General features: G+C 38.4%; 1 protein-coding gene and 1 gene segment (V, D, J or C); both read right to left on the bottom strand.

The window, feature by feature from the left end:
* Positions 1-1,143: 1,143 nt before the first annotated feature.
* On the bottom strand, positions 1,144-19,373 carry LOC113020653 (immunoglobulin lambda-1 light chain-like). Of its 3 annotated transcripts, none has more exons than XM_026164813.1 (4): positions 19,319-19,373; positions 18,902-19,224; positions 2,400-2,433; positions 1,144-1,642 (listed from the first exon to the last, which is right to left on the bottom strand). In XM_026164813.1, exons 1-4 carry the CDS (start codon positions 19,356-19,358, stop codon positions 1,320-1,322), a joined length of 720 nt encoding a protein of 239 aa, XP_026020598.1. In that variant the 5' UTR covers positions 19,359-19,373; the 3' UTR covers positions 1,144-1,319. The 3 variants fall into 3 exon arrangements, with proteins under 3 accessions (XP_026020598.1, XP_026020597.1, XP_026020596.1); XM_026164812.1 differs by lacking the exons at positions 18,902-19,224; positions 19,319-19,373 and adding exons at positions 17,333-17,655; positions 17,739-17,782; XM_026164811.1 differs by lacking the exons at positions 18,902-19,224; positions 19,319-19,373 and adding exons at positions 11,679-12,004; positions 12,088-12,152.
* LOC113020654 (immunoglobulin lambda variable 3-21-like) lies at positions 5,861-6,610 on the bottom strand. The segment is given in 2 exon segments: positions 5,861-6,485; positions 6,569-6,610. Coding segments are annotated over 2 exon segments (378 nt in total).
* Positions 19,374-20,505: the final 1,132 nt, after the last annotated feature.

Genomic DNA, 20,505 nt, shown 5'->3' with positions numbered 1-20,505 from the left:
GAAGCAGGTATGGAGGAGATCAAAACTCCAGACATCCAGAGGCCCCCAGAACACAAGAGACCAAGGAAGACCAACAGTCAGTGCATAGATTAATACAAGAGTGGCGTGATGAACTTTTTTTTTTTGTAGCATTCAGATGTGTTATTGCAGTTGGATAAAAGCTGTGTTTGAGTCTATAAGTCCTTACACTGATTGCTCTGTACCGTCTGCCTGAGGGCAACAGTTCAAACAGGGAGTGGCCAGGATGTGAGGTATCTTTTATGATGTTTTGGACTTTTTTAAGACAGCTGATGTTGTGTAGATCTTCCAGTGTGGGGAGAGGGCAGCCAGTGATCTTTTGGGCGGTGTTAAAGATCCCTTGGAGTGCTTTCCTCTGAGTCACTGTGCAGCTATTAAAGTTAATGATGCCATGACAGTGGGAACATCTAAATAACTAACAGAATAAATAGCAGAAAATGAAGAATACAGTTTATAGATAACTAAAAAATAAAAATACTGTTTGTAAAAAAGCTACATCTGGAATGAGACAGACTTACCTACTGGTTATATATAATGGTTTAAATGTTTAAAGCAAAACAGCAAATGACAGTAGAAAGATGCAGAAAGGCTTAAGTTTCATAACTGAACTCTACTTAGTGCTGCTTTACAGTAAATAAGTTATGTTTAGGCTAAAATCAAACAGTATTCAGCTAACTGTCTCTGAATAAAACAATGATATGAATTGAAACATTGCCAGTAAACAGCAGTTCCATTTTATTTTACAGAGAGCTGATACTTCATTTACTTAAAGTTATAAATGAGTTACTAAGACCTGCAGGTGCATCCTGAAAGAAACAGAAGAGCAGACAGGTTATGCTTCACTAACTGAGTGTGAAGATTCATTTGCAAATCTATAACCAACATTTTAAACCTTTGACACTTGCCCTCTCTGTTACTCAGGAAGAATTATTAAATGATGCTCTCTAGTGTTCAAATATTACATAGCGTGTATTTCAGAATATATTTATGTTTTAACTATGGGAAGAAGACATTTAAAAAATAGTGTGCTTCTGAGTGTTTATTTAACACTTCATTCCAGTCATCTTACTGAACAGTGACGCAATTTCTTATTTACTGAAAAGAAAACACTTTTTTTTAAACCAATGCTTTTATTAATTTAATGCAAGACATGATTCCTGAAAATGCTTGTTAATGACCAGCAAATGAATACATGATTTAAACCTTTTGCTTTATTCAGATTTCTAACATGTAAAGACTGTAATGAGCAAACAGCACAAGCAGTAAAGAAGCAGATTTTAAATGTGCACTCTGGTCCTTGACTATTCAGTGGGACATTCTGACTTCTTGATGGTTTTCTCTGAAGTCTCTGAGGCCAAAGACACTTTACATGTATAAACCTTATCCATGTTCCAGTCTGATGTCTGGATGGTCAGAGAGCTGCTGATTTGGTAAGTCTGGTCTGGTCTCTGAACAGCAGTGCTGGTAGAGATCCCACTGCTCACTGGACTCCCACCAGCCAACCAGCTCACATCTGCAAAAGGCACAGACTGACTGGACAGACAGACCAGAGAAGCTGTGTTGGACTGGAGCTCAGCACTGGACGGAGGGAAGACTGTCAGGGCAGGAGGAGGGAGGCTGGAGTCTGAAAATACATGAAAGATGTTCAGAGAAAAGAAAAAGAAATCAAAAGGAGACAATGATAAAAGAAGTAATAAAAACAGAAAGCAAGACATCAGTAATAGTCATTATGAAATAAACATAATAATTGTTATAAAATTTGAAAAGAAATGTTAATTTTTAAAATAATTTAAATCTGCAAAACAATATAGAAATAATAACCCAGCATATCATTTGAATTTCTTTTTGAATTTTTCTGAAATAAAATATGACTAGTTACTGTTTATCTTTTCATGTAAAACATCTTCAATTTAATTCTAGAGCATATTTTCTGCATAACATGTCGGCTACTGTGAGTAATTTTCTTTCATTTAAAAAAAAAAACTGTTAGGCCAGGTTCTAATCACTTCAAAGTAATTTTGAACATTAGTAACACTGTTAACTACTATTGAAAAAAGAAAACTTGCCTGTGTATGTTTTTCAAATTAACCTAAATATAAATTAAAACATTATGGGAATAATAAGAGTGAACAACAACATATTTCACATCATTTTCAGTGGACAACATTTATATAAAAATATAAAAATTTAGTTTGACCCCTTTACACATTTTGTTTTACATAACGAATCCATGTCTCCTGTATATGAGACAACCTGAAACTATTCCATGTTGTACAAAATCATAAAAAATGATGCTGAACAAGAAACATACTGATTTAAGTAGTCATCAGCAGATTTGTGCAAAATCTCTCTTGTTTTATGATCATTTAAAAAGCACTTACTTGTTAAAATCAGCTTGGTGCCTTGTCCGAATACCACAGTGATTCAGTTTGTATACATGGCTGTACAAAAACCTCCTGACTGTCACTGATGAGGGGAGAGGAACTGAAACATCCTGCAGAGACTAACTTTCACTGTCAACATCTCATTTCCCTCATCAGTCTGTTTATATTTCAAAACAGTGCTGCAAATGAGTGGAAATTTTATTAAATGTTTTTCAGTATCCTTAAAAGCTTTAGTATAACTCAGGTCCTGGCCACAGTCTGAATCACTCTTCCATGTGAGGAGGAGTGATAGTGAGACAAGGGAGGTTACTAGAGCTCACAACTGGGTAAATATATTTCCCCCAGACTATCATCATCATCATCATCAACTTTATTTATAAAGCACTTTAAAACAACCACAGCTGACATAAAGTGCTGTACATTGGAACTGTAAAATAAAATTACATAAGATATAAATAAAACACAAATAAAAGAAGAGTGAAATCATTAATTAAATAACTACTTCAATTAAAAGAGAAACTAAGTCTCACTGAGGTTAAAAGCCAAGGAATAAAAGTGGGTTTTAAGACGTGATTTAAAAGTGGACAGTGAAGGGGCCTCTCTAACATGCATGGGCAAATTATTCCATAATTTTGGAGCCACAATAGAGAAGGCCCTGTCCCCTCTGAGCTTCCTCCTGGATCTCGGTACCTCCAGGAGCAGCTGGTCAGCTGACCTGAGAGACCGACAGGGTATGTGGGGATGAAGAAGGCGGGGCAAGACTGTGAAGGCATTTAAAAACAAACATAAGAATTTTAAAATTAACTCTAAAAGACACAGGCAGCCAGTGCAGAGAGGCTAGCACGGGGGTTATATGCTCTCTTTTTCAAGTTCCTGTTAGGAGTCGTGCAGCCGCATTTTGAACCAGCTGTAGACGTGAGAGCAATGACTGACTGACCCCCACATAAAGTGAGTTACAGTAGTCCAGGCGGGAAGAAATAAAAGCATGGATCACTGTTTCAAGGTGCTGCCTCGAAAGAAAAGATTTTACTCTTGCCAGTCGCCTTAAATGATAAAAACTGGACTTCACCACTGCTCTGATTTGGTTGTCCAATTTAAAATCACTGTCCAACTTAAAACCAAGGTCAGTAACAACAGATTTAAAATAGACTTCCAGGGATCCTAAAACAACAGAGGAGGACTCACAGGGACCACTGGGTCCAAACACCAACACTTCTGTTTTCTTTTCATTAAAATTTTAAAAGTTTAGAGCCAACCAAGCTTTAATGTCATCTAGACATGTCAAGAGAGGTTTTATGGAGACTAGTAACTGTTCTTCCTGTTTACCTAGCTGAGGCAGCTTTTACTCCTCATTTTATGGCAGGCAGACCCCCACTGTCAATAAATTCCTCAAACTATACACTTACCCATCAAGGTTTATACCTACACCCACTGATTTGGGATGTCAGGGGTCAGGGTTCAGCAACATAATCTCATTCTGGAGAGCTTTAAGGTCCCATGAAATGCTTTGAGAAAAAAATTCCACTATTGTCCTTTAAACAGGGCTTGACAAAGTTATCCCAACAAAACACACGCTTACGAATCATTTCCTGTTCCTCTGATCTCCAGCCGCCGCCTATTATCTGAGCAAACCTAAGCACATTCCATTCTAATCGTTGTTTTATTCTACTCACACATGTTACCTGTTTTAAGGGGATAGAGAGAGAAAGAGAGGGGTCTGGCTTACCTTATTTAAAGAGAAGATCACATCGTCCGGTTTTCAGTGATGCAAACATGTTAATCACCCCGTCATTGACGTCAAAAGACACCAGGTTCTGTGCTTTCTCAAAGCGAGCCTTTGACTGCTCCATCATTATGTCACAGCGCTGTGACTGCTACTGACACACTGTCAGCCCGCCGCATCTTGCGTGGCCTTGCTGTAGCTTCAGCTGCATCTGCCTCTGGTTGTGACGGTCACCTTGTTCTTCAGTTCACCTATGGAGTAGGAAAACTTCTCCTGTCTGCTTCTGAGAGGATCCGAGGTCCATTTTTGAAGAATCTTGTATAAAAATATCAACAAGCATCAAAAAACACAACTTAGACATCCACATTACTCACACTCTCATAACGCATACATATAGGGCCTGGGGGTGGGCAAGTTATACGGCGTCCAGAGAACGGTCTGTGTGTTCAACCTCACCTCTGGCACCAGTGCCCACCTCGGAGGGGCTGGGAGGAGGTGTTGACTGTCCGATTGGGGTCTGGGATGCGGGACCTCCCTCCGCAGCAGCAGGGAGGTCCCGCATCCCAGACCCCAATCGGACAGCGGAGTAACATCTCCTGGGTCTGGGTGCAGTTTCCCCCTCTGGGGGCGAGGGTACATGGACCTGGGGTATAGACTATGTTTGGGGAGTATGATTGTGCATACATAATGTGTATTTGTGTCTGTTATTAGGCTGGGTGAGTGCTGAGTATTTGTTTATGTGTGCATGAGAGTGGGAATGCACGTTTGTGCCTGTTTGTCTGTGTCTATATGTCAGTTTGGGTCTTAGACTCCACCTCTCTGGGAACATCTTAGGCCCTCCAAAGTATGGAGGCCTATCTCCCCTCACCAAACTTCCTGCTGGTGGCTGATGCCCTCAGGCATCAGTGTGTTGGTGGTTCTTGGTGTCCGGGGCTGGGCACTCAGGTATGTACCGGCTCACTCCCAGTGGCTGCTTGACGGGGCCTGGCACTCGTGGCTCGGTTGGACCTGTTCCGGGGGGTGGGGGACCCACAGGCACCTAACGAGTATTTTTAGTTTCTTGTCTGTAAACACTCTGCATACCATACCCACCTCCGGCAATAGAGATCATGTTCCACAGTCAAGTGAGCTGCCAGGATGACAAAATTGAGGAACCCCTCAAGGAATTTTTTTACACCATATAACATAATTCAACCATTTCCCTCTGTTGCAGCTGAGAACAACTTCTTGACATGGAGAAACAATGTGAACAGCAGGTATGTGGAGAAAACCTACTGCTGCATTAACATGTGCCAACAAACACAGAAAAACATGCATGAAATGTCTTTCTCCAAAAAGATGGGCTATGAAACAGATGAAAAGAACGTCTTACACTTTAGAGAAGTGATGAGAGAGCAGACAGTCCCCAGCATGTTGTCAGTGTGACGTGTAAACATCCTTTACTATTCAGCTGAAATGTGAAAAGAATTGTAGAGAGAAGAGAAGCAACAGATAAAATTTAATTTAGCTACATTTTCACTTCATATGGAATATTTTTTTATCCTCATTGTGCAGCTTTAACAAAATCCATTTAAGTGTATTAATGTCATTTACTAGAGATAGAAAGCAAAAGTTATCAGAGTTTTAGACAATTGTTTGTCAAATTGGCATTATTTAAAAATATGCACATAATTGGTTGAATTATGTTAGATGCACATAATTTAAAATGCATATAATTGTGTACATATATGTGACAATTTGTGTTCTTGGTGGTCGTCATATTTGTCAATATGTTATATACTTTCAGTGATGAATGTTAAAAAATGATCAAAAAGAGTAATTCAGTTTTTTTTTGAAGAGACTGTGTAAAGTTGGTGGGTTTTCATTGATGAACATTAAAATAAATCAAAAAGAACAATGAAAATAATATTTGAGGGTGGTGGGTTTACACTGAGTTTGTTGAATGGGTCTTTTGTCAGCATGTGAAAAAAAAAGCATCAAAAAGCCGAAGTATCAGTGAAGAGGTTTTTGTCACAGTGTAAATCACTGTGATGCGTATTCATTAACAGAGCCGTCCCATGTCTTACAGTAATAGACTGCAGAGTCTCCCTCCTCCACATTCTTGATGATCAAACGATAATCTGTTGTTGACTGATGAGTGGATGTGAATTTTGGAGAAGAGAACCCAGAGCCATAATATGAAGAACTGTAGCTGCGATGAAACCTCAGCACATACTGAGGAACTCCTCCTGGAATCTGTTTATACCACCGAGCAGCACTGTTAGTAACAGTCCCCAGGTTACAGTCCATGGTGGCTGTCTCTTCTTTACTCACTGATAAAACAGGAGGTTTCTGTGTCACCACCGTCACACCACCCACACCTGCAAACAACAATAAGACATGGAATCAAGAGAAACACACGGACATCAATAAATATATTTGCAAAATAAGTCAAAGTGTTTACATGTTAGAGCAGTGATGAGAGCACAAAGAGTCACCAGCATGATGTCGACGTGAACTAAGAACTGATTTGAAGAAAAGGTGCTGGAGGAGCCATTTAATACGACTAACAGGAGGAGGAGCTGTGACAACAGCAAGAGACGGTGTGGTCACATAAATGCCACCCACTCACAAAACCTTTGGACGTGCAATAAAATTGTAATATTTTGGGACAATAACTCTAACTCTAAGAAAGAAGCTAGGCTGTGAAATCCCTGTAGATGCCTTGGTGCTGTATTTTGGAGTAATTCAAGTGATGTTGTGATTAAAAAAGGTCTGGTACCATTTTCATGAAAATATTGTTCATTGTTTGTTACAAAAAAAATAACACAAATAACTGGTATAAACTTGTACTGCCAAGTCTTAAACAATGGATGAACATTATAAAAGAAGTCTTTCTTGCAAAGGTCTAAAGGAGACGCCTTTTTTACAAAGTGTGAAATGGATTGCCTTCATGTGTCATGGTCACAGGTCTTCTGCCCAGTGTTTTGTGTTTTTCATTCAGTTTTGTTCCTCTTAGATACCTATAGATAATTGCTTATATTAGCATCATTATTAAACTTAATGATACCAGGACAGTGAGATCATCTAATTAAATAATTAAATAAATACCAGAAAATGAAAAATACCATTTTTAGATAAATAAATAATAAAAATACCGTTTGTAAAAAAGCTACATCCTGAATGAGACAGACTTACCTACTGGTTATTTGTAATGGTTTTAATGTTCAATGCAAAACAGCAAATAACAGAAAAATGATGCAGAAAGGTTTGTTATGACCCAGGTCATGATCATGTGTGTTGTTTGTGCTTTTGTAAGTTCCAGGTGAAGGTGGATCATTGGCGGAGGATGGACTGAGGCTGGCTATAAAGTGGGACCTGTCAAGACTGGTGGCCTGTCTACTTCCTGCTTCCAAAGAAGCTGTACATTTAGCCCTGTGTCTTGTGTAGGGTGCTATGTGTGTGTGACCAAGTTTTTGTAATGAGAAGAGCTTGGTTGTCTTGTATATATTGGAAATAGTGTAAATAGACCTTTTCTTGTTGATCTGGTGGCTGTAGGGGTGGGAAGACTTTTTCTTTTAAGACCTTTATCTCCTGTTTAGGTTAGGGAGACAGGTAAGAGGCCTGCATTTTCTTTCGGGTTTCTCGTTATAGGTAAGTCAGTTCTGTTTCATTTCTAGAGTGTATTTTGTTGCTTTGGCCATGCCCACGCTGATGCTTTCAATCTTTCGAAATTAAAAAACATATCCGGTTGTTGTGAAACTTCAATACTGTGGCAGGATTGGGAGCAGGGAGCGGGGGCATTATAATTTCTTCTTTTTTTTTTTCCCATAGGCCGGGGTGTAACAGGTTTAGTTTCATAACTGGACTCCATTTAGTGTTCCTTAGTAAAGTAAATAAAGTTATGTTTAGGCAAAAATCGAACAGTATTCAGCTTTCTCTTAATGGTCAAATGATATGAACTGAAACATTGCTAGTAAACAGCACTGTATTTTATTTTACAGAGAGCTGATACTTTATTTACTTGAGGTTACTAAGACCTGCAGCTGCATCCTGGACATGAAGAAACATCAAGTCTACAACAATCATTTTAGACCAGTGACACTTGCCCTCTCTCTTACTGAGGAAGAATTATTAAATGATGCTCTCTAGTGTACAAATATTACATAACGCGTAATTCAGAACATACTTATGTTTTAACTACGGGAACAATACGATTAAAAATTGTGTGCTTGTGAGTAATTTTTTTCTTCTTTGTTCCCCTCTCTAAAATTTCCCAGTTCATTTCAGTTACATTAAATGTCTGCTGACAGTGACACAATTTCTTATTTACTCACAAGAAAACACATTTTTCAAACCAATGCTTTTATTGATTTAATACAAAACACGAATTCCTGGAAATACTTGTTAATGGCCAGCAAATGAATACATGACTAAAATATTTTGCTTTATATTGATTTCTAACATGTAAAGACTGTAATGAACAAACAGCACAAGCAGTAAAGAAGCAGATTTTAAAAGCACACTCTGGTCCTCGACTATTCAGTGGGACATTCTGACTTCTTGATGGTTTTCTCTGAAGTCTACGAGCCCAAAGACTAGGGATGGGTATCGAAAACCGGTTCTTGTTGAGAACCGGTTCCCACTGTTTCAATTCCTTGGAATCGTTTGCCACTTTTAAAAACGATTCCCTTATCGATTCCAGTCGCCCCGAATGACGTCATCACGTTGAGTAGCGTCTTTTACCCAGTAGGAAACACGGCGCCTGAGCGGCACAAACGCTCAAAAGTTTGGTTACACTTTATGAGAAAGGATGACAACAGGGCAACGTGCAATACTTGCAAAGTAGAGATTTCATCAAAGGGAGGAAACACTACGAATATGCAAAAGCATTTGCTCAAAAAACACGCGATTGCTTTCAACGAATGTCGTGTTTTTGATCCGCTCCGGACTAGCGAAGCTCAACCCAGCAGCAGCGGTAGCGTTTCCACGTCCTCTCCCGTTAATACTGCAGGTAACTAATCAATTAGCATTGCACATTATGTTAGCGCGATTTACCTTATTACAAAACCTGCTATTACTGTGCGTTGCATTTAGATAACCATGATGAGAGAGACAGAGTCTGGCTGGCTCAGATGCTGGCAGTTCTCGCTGCAGTCTACCGGTAGCGTCTCCTTTCAGGCCAGGATAGACGAATGTCACCCAGCAGTGTCTAAGTTTGTGGTCAAAGGCTTGCACCCATTTGCCACAGCAGATGCCCCCGATTTCACTTTGGTAAGTGAATGTGTTTAATTGTAGGCAGGGACATTACTGGATATTCTTGTGTAATTGCTACAGAATAATTTATGTTAAACTTTGTTATTGCTACAGGAGAATATTTATTTTATTATTTTACATATACGTTTTTTTTCCTGGGGACCCTGTGACACCCCATTGAAGAGCCGTAGGCTGTGGATCTCTTAAGATCTCACTGTTGGGTTTGTAAGGTCATGTTACTCCTAAATTTCTATCTTGTTCAAAGAGAAGATATAAAACAAAGTTCTAAGCTAATCGACCTTAGTGTTCTCCTTTTTTAAAAATAAGAATCGATAAGAGAATCGATAAGGAATCGAATCGTTAAAATCTTATCAATACCCATCCCTACCAAAGACACTTTACATGTATAAACCTTATCCATGTTCCAGTCTGATGTCTGGATGGTCAGAGAGCTGCTGATTTGGTAAGTCTGGTCTGATCTCTGAACAGCAGTGCTGGTCGAGATCCCACTGCTCACTGGACTCCCAGCAGCCAACCAGCTCACATCTGCAAAAGGCACAGACTGACTGGACAGACAGACCACAGAGGCTGTGTTGGACTGGAGCTCAGCACTGGACGGAGGGAAGACTGTCAGGACAGGAGGAGGGAGGCTGGAGCCTGAAAATATATGAAGGATGTTCCAGGGAAAAAAAAAACAGAAAAATGAATGATAGGAGGACATTTCAACCTTTCTTTCTGCCTTTTAAATGTGTTTCTGATTAATCCAAACTAAATTTCTATAAGTTCTCTTGATCTAGAAGATCTGAAGTCAGGGCAGCCTTGTAATTTGGATTAGCTGCATCTTATTACTCTACTTTAAAATGTTAAACACACCGTAACAGTAATGTATATTTATATAATGTCAATACTATCAAATTTATTCTGATTTATGTTTATTTATGTTCTTAGGGCTGCGCTCTTCTGGACGGAGATCTCTGATGTTGTTCCTGGGATCTGCTGGAGCCGCTCACCTAGCTTGGGAGTCACCGAACTGAGTGTTCCAATTACCACTGGGACCACTGTTACCTTAACCCTCCACATCTTCTCGAGCTCTTCTCTGAGCCTTTGGTATTTCTCAAGCTTCTCGTGCTCCTTTTTCCTGATGCTGTGCAGGGTGTACTCCCGCCTCTCGCCCTATGACAGCTGGGATAGGCTCCAGCGCCCCCCGCGTCCCTGAAAAGGATAAGCGGAAGCGAATGGATGGATGGATGAATTTCAAATAAGCTCAATGTTTATTGTTTATTGTGCTTTAGTTATTTGTTGGCATTAGTTTATTTGTAAAATGATCCCATGCAATACAATTCTACTGTACTGCATTCTTTTTTGTTCTTTTTATTCATCAGTCATCAATAACAAAGTTTGTTTTGTTTGATTGGGGAATGTATTTTTTTGATCTGTTAGTTTTTGCAAATAAAAAAACTTTTAGTTTTTGTAATTTCTATTTCAGATAACAGAGAAGCATATTTTTAACATAACTGCTGTGTACTGTAAACAATCGCTTTCAAGCACATTCACAGATCATTATGTTGTGGTTTATGAGCACTAGTGCTAATCATTTAAACAAGTAAAATACTTAAAACGCATTCGCATATTCTTGACAGAATTGCAGTGTGCAGAAAAGACACTGAGTAAATACTGTATATTTCCTTCCCATGAGTATTATGTCAGTCAGTTTGATCGTCATCATTTTTACAAATGATAGAAAAATATATACCATAATAATACAATAGCTACAATAAATCACACCGTGTTCTTAAAAATGGTTGTAAAAGAATCAAACATTTGTCACTAGTGTCCTTATCCTCACCCTTCTATATTTTCCTTCTGCCTTAAAAATATGTTTCTGAATAATCAAAACTAAATGAACATGGTCTAGAAGTTCTAAACTAGCTTCAGTATAGCTTTATATATATTTTTTAAACTGCATGTTAATTACACTTTATTTTAAATGATAAGTTAAACTGCTGTTGGACAGTTAGACCTGTGAGTAGTGTCCATAAAATTTCTGTTATTAAAAATAGCTTGCAGCAACATATAATACTATATGTTGGATAGTTTGATTTATGTGATCTGTTCGGGTTGATGTGAGTAAATGAGATGTACATATTTCAGTGCTTTCCTCTTTATGCCTTTAATAATAAAGATTAAAAATGATTTAAAAATGGAGGATTTACAGGGGTTTTTTTATGGGTCTTTTTTTTTTTTTGCATGTGAAAGTTTCTCAAAAAGCAGAAGTACTAATGAGGAGGTTTTTGTCACAGCCTGAATCACTGTGATACGGGTGCAGAAGCAGAGTCATCCCATGTCTGACAGTAATACACTGCAGAGTCTCCTGTCTCTGCTCGCTTGATAATGAACTGGTAATCAATGTTTGATGAGGACTTAGAGTTGAATCTGTCTGAGGAGAATCCTGTTCCAAAGCTGGGTGAGCTGCTAGAATGATGAAATCTTAGAACATACTGAAGAACCGTTCCAGGAACTTGTTTATACCAGCTAACATAATTTGCATCATATCTCTCTATGTTGCAGTTGAGAACAACTTCTTGACCTGGAGAAACTGTGTGGACAGCAGGTGTCTGGGTCAACACGATCACTGCATCAACATCTGCCAGGAAACACACACAAAAACAGAAGTTTAAAGTTTAGCTCTAAATATGGACAAAAAATGGAATAAGAACAAGATCTTACACATTAGAGCAGTAATGAGAGTGCAGAGGATCCACAGCATGTTGTCAGTGTGAGGTGTAAATGATCTTGTTTGTTTAGCGATATGTGAGTAGGAGAAGAGAGCTGGAGCTTATAAAGGGGAGAGGCAAACTAAAGGAGGAGGAGATTCAAGAAGACTACTTTCACTCATAGATTAAATGATTCATGAGCAGTTTCACATTGTTGTTCACATTGTTTCACATGTTTCTGATTCATATTCATCATTCAGGCTCAAGTCTGTCATAAAATAATATTCTTGAAAAAGTTGTTGTAGCTGTTAGTGTGGCTCTCATTTTGGCCTTCTGTTGCTGTAGCCCATCTGCTTCAAGGTCAGATGTACGGTGCTCCCAAAGATGCTCTTCTGCATAGCTTGTTTTGAAACATTGCACCAAAAACTGCTGCTCGCTGGATATTTTCTAATTTGAGTCCTCCATCCCTGTAAACCCTAGAGATGGTTGTGCAAAAAAATAATCCCGGTACATTAACAGTGTCTGAAATACTCACGCCAGCCTGTCTAACATCAATAACCATCTCATGTTTAGTCATCTTTCTTCTTTATTCTGATGATCGGTTTGAACTTCTGCAGTCTGTCTTGACCATATCTAGATATGTACGTTGCTAGCTTCAAGTTACTAGATATTAGATATTTGGATCACTATAATAAGCACTGGAACAGGTGTCCCTAATAAAGTGGTTGTTGAATTTATGTACCGTGACTGTACTGGACTATACATTAGTTGGTGCCACGTTCTCAGTTTTTTTATATTTTCTTTGCCTGCTTTCTGATGCATAGAGTTTCATGAGTAACAATTTGCTTTTCTCCATTACGTTAGTTATGTAACGTTTCCAAAAGTTCCTTCATATTTTATTTCTAAAAAATGTTTGCACTATTAGACCTGCATTAATGCAGAACTGTTTCCAAAGTTAGTAATGTTTTGAGAATTTTTTTTGTTTTTTGATGACTCTGTCTTTATAGGGTGGTGAAAGTTTTACATTTATTCATTATCATGTTTTTTAGAACTGATTGGAAAGTGCTATGACTTTTCTCCTTTGAGAAATGAGCAAAAATTGTTTGAGAAAAACTGCAACACATTATCTGCAGTTGGTGGGTTAACACTGAGTTGCTTGATCTCTCAGTTATCAGGATGTGGAAGAGTGTCAAAAAGCAGAAGTATTAGTGAGGAAGTTTTTGTCACAGTGTAAATCACTGTGATGCGTACTCATTAACAGAGCTGTCCCATGTCTTACAGTAATAGACTGCAGAGTCTCCCTCCTCCACATTGTTGATGATCAAACGATAATCTGATGTTGACTGATGAGTGGATGTGAATTTTGGAGCAGAGAACCCAGAGCCATAGGTTGGAGAACTAGAGCCATGATAAAAATACAGCACAAACTGAGGAACTCCTCCTGGAGTCTGTTTATACCACCGAGCATCACTATCAGTAACAGTCCCCAGGTTACAGTCCATGGTGGCTGTCTCTCCTTTCCTTACTGATAAAATAGGTTTCTGTGTCACCACCGTCACACCGCTCACACCTGCAAACAACAATAAGACATGGAGTCATATGAAGCACACTGATATGTGAATCCAGCACCTAAACTAAGATTAGTCTGAAGTATAAATAGGTCTCATACATGTTAGAGCAGCGATGAGAACACAGAGAGTCACCAGCATGTTGACAGTATGAGCTGAGAATGGACTTAGAAAGAGATTGCACTGTCTAAGTACGATGAAGAGAGGAGGTGTGAACCATTTAATATATAAATGAAACTCAGAGAGACTGACAGGAGGAGGAGCTTTAATATTACTTTGTTAATGTCCTTTAGCTGTATTGTTGATGCTATAACAATTACTTTTTTAAAATTATGGATTAGTGTCTTAGTATGTTTGGACAAACACAGAGCAGTATCTAGCCAACCGCCTATGTTTGACCAACTTAAAATTAATGAAATATTTCTAGGTGTGGGCAGCACATTCTTGATACTAAAAAGATGGAGCAATAGATTTAAAATTAGGACACAGTATAAATGTATGAACTTTGAGGAGACAAAAAAACAATAATATAAATAAAGAGTTGTTATCAAATAAAATAGCACAAACATATGAATGTTTTTTTTCATGTTTCACTAATTACAAGACAGAATAGTCAAAGTGCTATGCCTTACTACAGATCAATGGGATTATTACATAATCCAAACCACTAAAATGCCAGAACTTTTCCTTGAAGTTTCATGAAAGTGGAATGGTTAATGTAGTAGAATATTTTATAAAATATCACTTTATTTAGAAATACATACCCATATGGAAAAGAAATAGTAAAAACTTGCATAAGATGTGGCCTACTTCATATAGTGAATCATATAAGGCTTATATGATTAGTCATGAAAGTGGCCACTTTCTCATTACTTTCATATATTGTATTAATAAGTATCCAAAACATACAAGTTTCATTTATAAATTTTTTCAAGGGATCTTATATCTGTTTTCACTCTTGCTTTTCATACAAGTTTCACACAAGACAGATACAAGATAAGATTTATATATATCTTTTCCATATGGGTAACAACTGAACACAGGGTCCATACAGTATGTACACAGAAAAATTAGCTAATAGAGTCCCAGCTTATATTGTCACCAAGTTGTTTTATTTTCATGAGCAGTTACAGAACCAAAAAGAACGGCTAATCAGTAGATATGGGAGAGGCCCAGCCAACTGGTTGACACTGAAATTTAATTTGACCTGTCCTCCTGCTTACTTTACTAAGTCATAATAGACTTGAGTAGAATCATTTAATTGATAGCTTAGCTTGATCCACTTGAGGTTGAGGAGTTACACTGAACTCCTCTGGAACCAATATCAATAACCGTATACAGTCTGACCTTAATTCACTCATCAATACCTCAGGATGTATAATGTAATTTATCAGCTTTATTAAATGTAATGTAGAGAATATTTACAGAAAAATATGTCAAGCTTGGATAATTATTGAAAATAAAATGTGTGTGGACAGGTGAAATTGTATATTTAAAGAGAAAAATCATTTAATGTCTACGCTTTTCCTAATTAGAATAGTTTAAACATGTAGAGTGTTACAGAGTGCTGACACTTCTTCATTTACATGTACTGTAAATGTAAATAATAAATGAACTCTTGCAGGTGCATCCTGGGAAAAAGGGGATGAAGAAGTAGAGAAGTAATGCTTCACTGACTGACGATGCAAATTAATTCAGGGTCAGAAACATGTAGTTTCACCGTAACTTTGACCTTTATACATTTAAACCTATAAACCCTTGCTCACTAGTGTACAGTTTGTATATTATATAGTGGCAACACATGTTTTTCAAACTGTCATGACACAAGTTTTTCTAACAAAAATCTCTTCAAGCGGCTGGCCCAGGCTGTGAGTCGTTGCTTGGCAGTTTCCAAGCCTCAGGTATGGACAGGTTCCTGTACTTCTTAGGCACCTTCTTCATCGCACCTTTCTGCAACTCCACTAACCTCCCTCAGTGCTACCTTGATGTTAGCCTTTAGCCTGCTTCTCCATGGAGGGTACTGCCCCTTGTGGCTGTTCAACTTGTAGATCAGCTTGTTAGTCTCGGTAATGGTAGCTGTAGGTATTGTCCGTAGTGCTGCATTAACATCATCTAGCAGACCTTCTGAGGGTACTTCACGTAGTCTTGGTAACTGGCTACAGGGGATTGAGGTTTCAAACTTGGCCATGATCCTATCTTTCAGGTCAGTTCCTCTCACACTGAACAATCCTTCTCCTATCGCGCTTGGGGCTTGGTACCCAATCTTGGGTGGGGGTGATGATATCTCGCCCCTGACCTGGCGTCCTGGCTCCCCATTGCCATAGCATTTATGTTGTACCTCATCAATCTCTAGCTGTGAGAGCAGTCCCTTCTTTCAAATGTTGGAACACTGAGCTGCTAGTTGTTTCACCGTCATTTTGGATGTTGGGTATCGAAGAATCCATAGGTCCCTCATCCTATTCATGTAACCCCTACCGCCAGGGTTACATGGTTGCATACTAGCATTACAGCAACCCTATTTTCATCTCTTGCCCACTGATGCCTTCTTGTCAGGGTGCCCTGGTTCCTCAACACACTGATTTTATGTTTTTTGTCTGATTTTACATCAGATGTGTTAAGTATGTCAAAATGAAAAAAAAAGCAAAACAGTAAATTCAGACATGTGAGGTTGTGGTAAAAAGAGCGATACCAAACAAGGCAAGATAAATAGTTTTTAAAGGTGAAATATAGAGGTAAAACCAAAAGTAATCAAAAACAGCCAATTATATCCTTATTTTCTTCACTGAGCTGGGTCACATTCTCAGTTAGAGACTTGACCGAGTCCCACAGTGAGGCATTTTCAGCAGTGAGGCATTTTCAGCAGTGAGTGTTCCAGCGGTGCCTGCCGGGGAACTTCTCTAGGAAGATGGCATCTCGTTCTTGGCTGGGGAAGAGGAACTCTCAGCCTTCCTCAGGTCTACAGTATTTAGGCACCCGTCAATGTATCCCTGGAAAGCATCTCCTTGCTGTCCTTCGGGGTGTTGGAAATGATTTTGCCGTCTGTCAAATGTTTGGTGTAAATTAATCTTCAAAAAATGCTTGTTTAATTCTGAGCCACCGTTCATTTTTTATCTGCCAAGTACAGTAAGTCTGTCATCACTACAGCATTTTCGTTCTGCTCCTACTCATGGTCTTTCATGACTTTATATAAGATGGTGCTGTTGCCACAGTAGAGAAAATCCTTCCAACATGTACCATTTTCATTTACAGGTGTAAATGATGTCTCTTTCAATCGCTGCAGCATGTCACTGCTCAGTGGCACAGAGTCATGTGAGCATGGTGCAACTAAACACAGAACAACATGTTGTGCTTTGCCCTTCCTCGGCATGTGCAGGGGATGGGCAAAGCGTGCCTGCATGAGAAGACCAGACAAAGGAAAAGGAAAGGATGAAAGTAAAGTATCAATACTATTGATATCAGATCAATCTGCCAACCCCTTGTCTGTGTATTATTTGATGCATAGTGTAGTTAGTAAAAGTGAAAATAAATAAGTGAAAATCAAAAACAGCAATTTTTTGTTTGTAAATTCATTATATGCAGCTATGGAGATATTACACTGAGTATACTTGACAGCGCTGTGATCAGTATAGAGTCTAAAAAAGCAGAAGGAAAAGTAAGAGGTTTTTGTCACAGTGTAAATCACTGTGATACATCCTCTTTGGCAGAGTCATCCCATGTCTGACAGTAATAGACTGCAGAGTCTCCCTCCTCCACATTCTTGATGATCAAACGATAATCTGATCTTGACTGATGAGTGGATGTGAATTTTGGAGAGGAGAACCCAGAGCCATAGCGTGGAGAACTATTGCTATGATAAAAATAGAGCACAAACTGAGGAACTCCTCCTGGAATCTGTTTGTACCAACGAGCAGCACTGTTAGTAACAGTCCCCAGGTTACAGTCCATCGTGGCTGTCTCTCCTTTCCTCACTGATAAAACAGGTTTCTGTGTCACCACCGTCACACCACTCACACCTGCAAACAACATGAAGACACAGAGTCAAGAGAAACACACCGACATTAGTATATATGTGTGCAATATAAGTCAAAGTCTTTACATGTTAGAGCAGTGATGAGAGCACAAAGAGTCACCAGCATGATGTTGATTTGAGCAAAGAATTAAGAAGTGAAAGATTTGGAAGAGCTATTTAACACAACTAATGGGAGGAGGAGCTGTTGGTTTTTGTTTGTTTGTATTTCATTGGTTACTTTCCTTTCTTCTTAATCATCCATCATTTTTTATAATTTATATATAATTTTTAACTACTACTACTACTACTAATACTGATACTACTACTACTAATAATACATTGTTGTTGTTGTTATTATTATTATTATTATTATTATTATTATTGCTACTACTATTATTATTAATATTTTAAACAAAAAGTGAGTAGTTTTCTGCTACCATTCTATGATTCTAGGACTGACCAAATTATATTACCTAAAACATTATAGGTGTGGACTGATACATTCATTTCTGTATTTCTGTGTTTTGTTCCACACTGTGTGTTTGGGAATGTAATATGTTCAGATTTCACAAAAGCTGTGGTGTCACTTAGTTTGTTTTATTAGTTTTTTTGTCACAGTATTCACCACTGTGTTATGTCCTCCCCAATAAAGTCTCTCCATGTTTCACAGTAACACTTTGCAGAGTCTCCTGCTTTTAACTGTTAATTATGTTAAATATCAACACTTCACCAGGTTCTTTTGATTCCTCATAGACATCCGATGGAAGACAACACACTGCTCATTCTAGTCTAAACAACAGCATTTCAGTAACTTTCCACTAAAACACAGTTCCCCATTATCTACTCTCTACAAGCAAACGTGGGCGAAGGTCTACTACATTTCTATCCCCTAAGGACACATAGTCTAATGCCTTTATTTTTCAGGGCCGTGTCCACTTAATACTACACTATATGATTTTATGGCATTTTGGTTAATATTAGATTAATATAAGGCTCAGCATTAAAGCACTTCAGGTAACTTCATTCGAACAATTAGCATCTGATTGTCCCCATTGAAATACTGTGTACATACTGAAGAGCTCTATCTGAGATTCTTCTTTAATCTCTTAATTCTGCAGCTAGGAAAAAAACACTATTTGTAGGTGGTGGGATTACAGTGAGTTTGTTTTTTGTGTCTTTTATAAAAAGAGCATCAAAAAGCAGAAGTATCTCTGTGGAGGTTTTTGTCACAGTGTAATTCACTGTGATACGAACTCATCAACAGAGTCGTCATATGTCTTACAGTAATAGACTGCAGAGTCTCCCTCCTCCACATTGTTGATGATCAAACGATAATCTGTTGTTGACTGATGAGTGGATGTGAATTTTGGAGCAGAGAACCCAGAGCCATAGTCTGGAGAACTATCGCTATGATGAAAATACAGCACAAACTGAGGAACTCCTCCTGGAATCTGTTTGTACCAATAGACATAGCTATCAACAGTCCCCAGGTTACAGTCCATGGTGGCTGTCTCTCCTTTCCTCACTGATAAAACAGGAGGTTTCTGTGTCACCACTGTCACACCACTCACACCTGCAAACAACAAGAAGACATAAGGTCAAGAGTAACACACTGACAAATGAATATAAAATGGGGTTTAAGCTATACTGTAAGTAAGACTCTTTACATGTTAGACAAGTGATGATTGCACAGAGAGTCACCAGCATGTTGTCAGTGTGGGCTAAGTATTCAGTGGAGAGATGGTGGTGGAGAGGTTATTTAATACAGCTAAAAGAGGCGGAGCTTATTTATTTTTTTTGTCTTGCCTGTATTATTAGTACTATTACTGTCACGGTCCTGGGTCACTTTGACCCAGCATTTTCAGTTCTTACATTCCTTTGTATTATGGTTTGGTATTCTGATCCTTTTGTTATGCTTTGTTTATTAGTATTATTCTATGTTCTTTGTGAGGGGTTAGTTCTTGGGTTGTGTCAGTGCGTCTAGCTTTGCTCCCCGTGTCTCGTTAGCCCAAACCCTCTCAGCTGTGTCTCCCTCCTGTTTCTCATTCCTTGATGACTCCCTCAGTGTATTTAAGCCCAGTGTGCCCTTGTGTCAGTGTCGTGTCGTTAATGTCAGTTCACCCTCAACCTGCTGTGTGGTTTGTCTCCCATGCTGGTTCTTTTCCAGTGTTTTAGTCCTTAGTTCCTCTGTCCAGAGTTTTGTTTGTCTTTTGGGGAGTTTAGTTTAGTGAGGTTTTTCCCCAGCAATAAAGCTGCACTTTAAGTTTTACTTCTGTGTCTGAGTCCTGCATTTTGGGTCCACTTCCCCTACCTGCCTGCCACACTGCACATCATGACAATTACTATTATTGGTGCTGTTTTGTGCTTGTCTACTTAAGGCAGGCAAGATCATCCATTTTTTTCTATGTATTTGTTTGTTTGTTTCTTACATTGGAATGGTTACATTCTCCACGTCCTAAATGAAACAGGATTATGCTTGGTTATATTTGATCCTTTTTTTGTGCTTTATTCAGAATTTTCAATTATATGTAAAATTTTTGAAGCAATGTAAAGTAGACAATTTCAGCTTTAGCGCTATTCTCTGACATCAAAATTTATGGTTTCCACAAAAATGCAATCATCTAAATATTTAAAAATGAGATGAAACTGTAAGATGAAAGAGAAATCTGCACATCTGCAGCCATTTCAATAGGAAGAGGTTGTTAGATAGAATGGGCACAATTAATAGGTGAACAGAATTTAGATGGAGACATTTGGAGGAGTAAGTACAGATCTTGTTATTGAACTTTATTGAACTGTTGAAATCTTCATAAGTCAATGAGACCAGACTTATTGTAAAGGTGATGCCCAAACA

The sequence above is a fragment of the Astatotilapia calliptera genome, chromosome 4 (genome assembly GCF_900246225.1).
Source record: "Astatotilapia calliptera chromosome 4, fAstCal1.2, whole genome shotgun sequence".
NCBI lineage: Eukaryota > Metazoa > Chordata > Actinopteri > Cichliformes > Cichlidae > Astatotilapia > Astatotilapia calliptera.
This window is presented reverse-complemented; position numbering and strand designations above follow the sequence as displayed.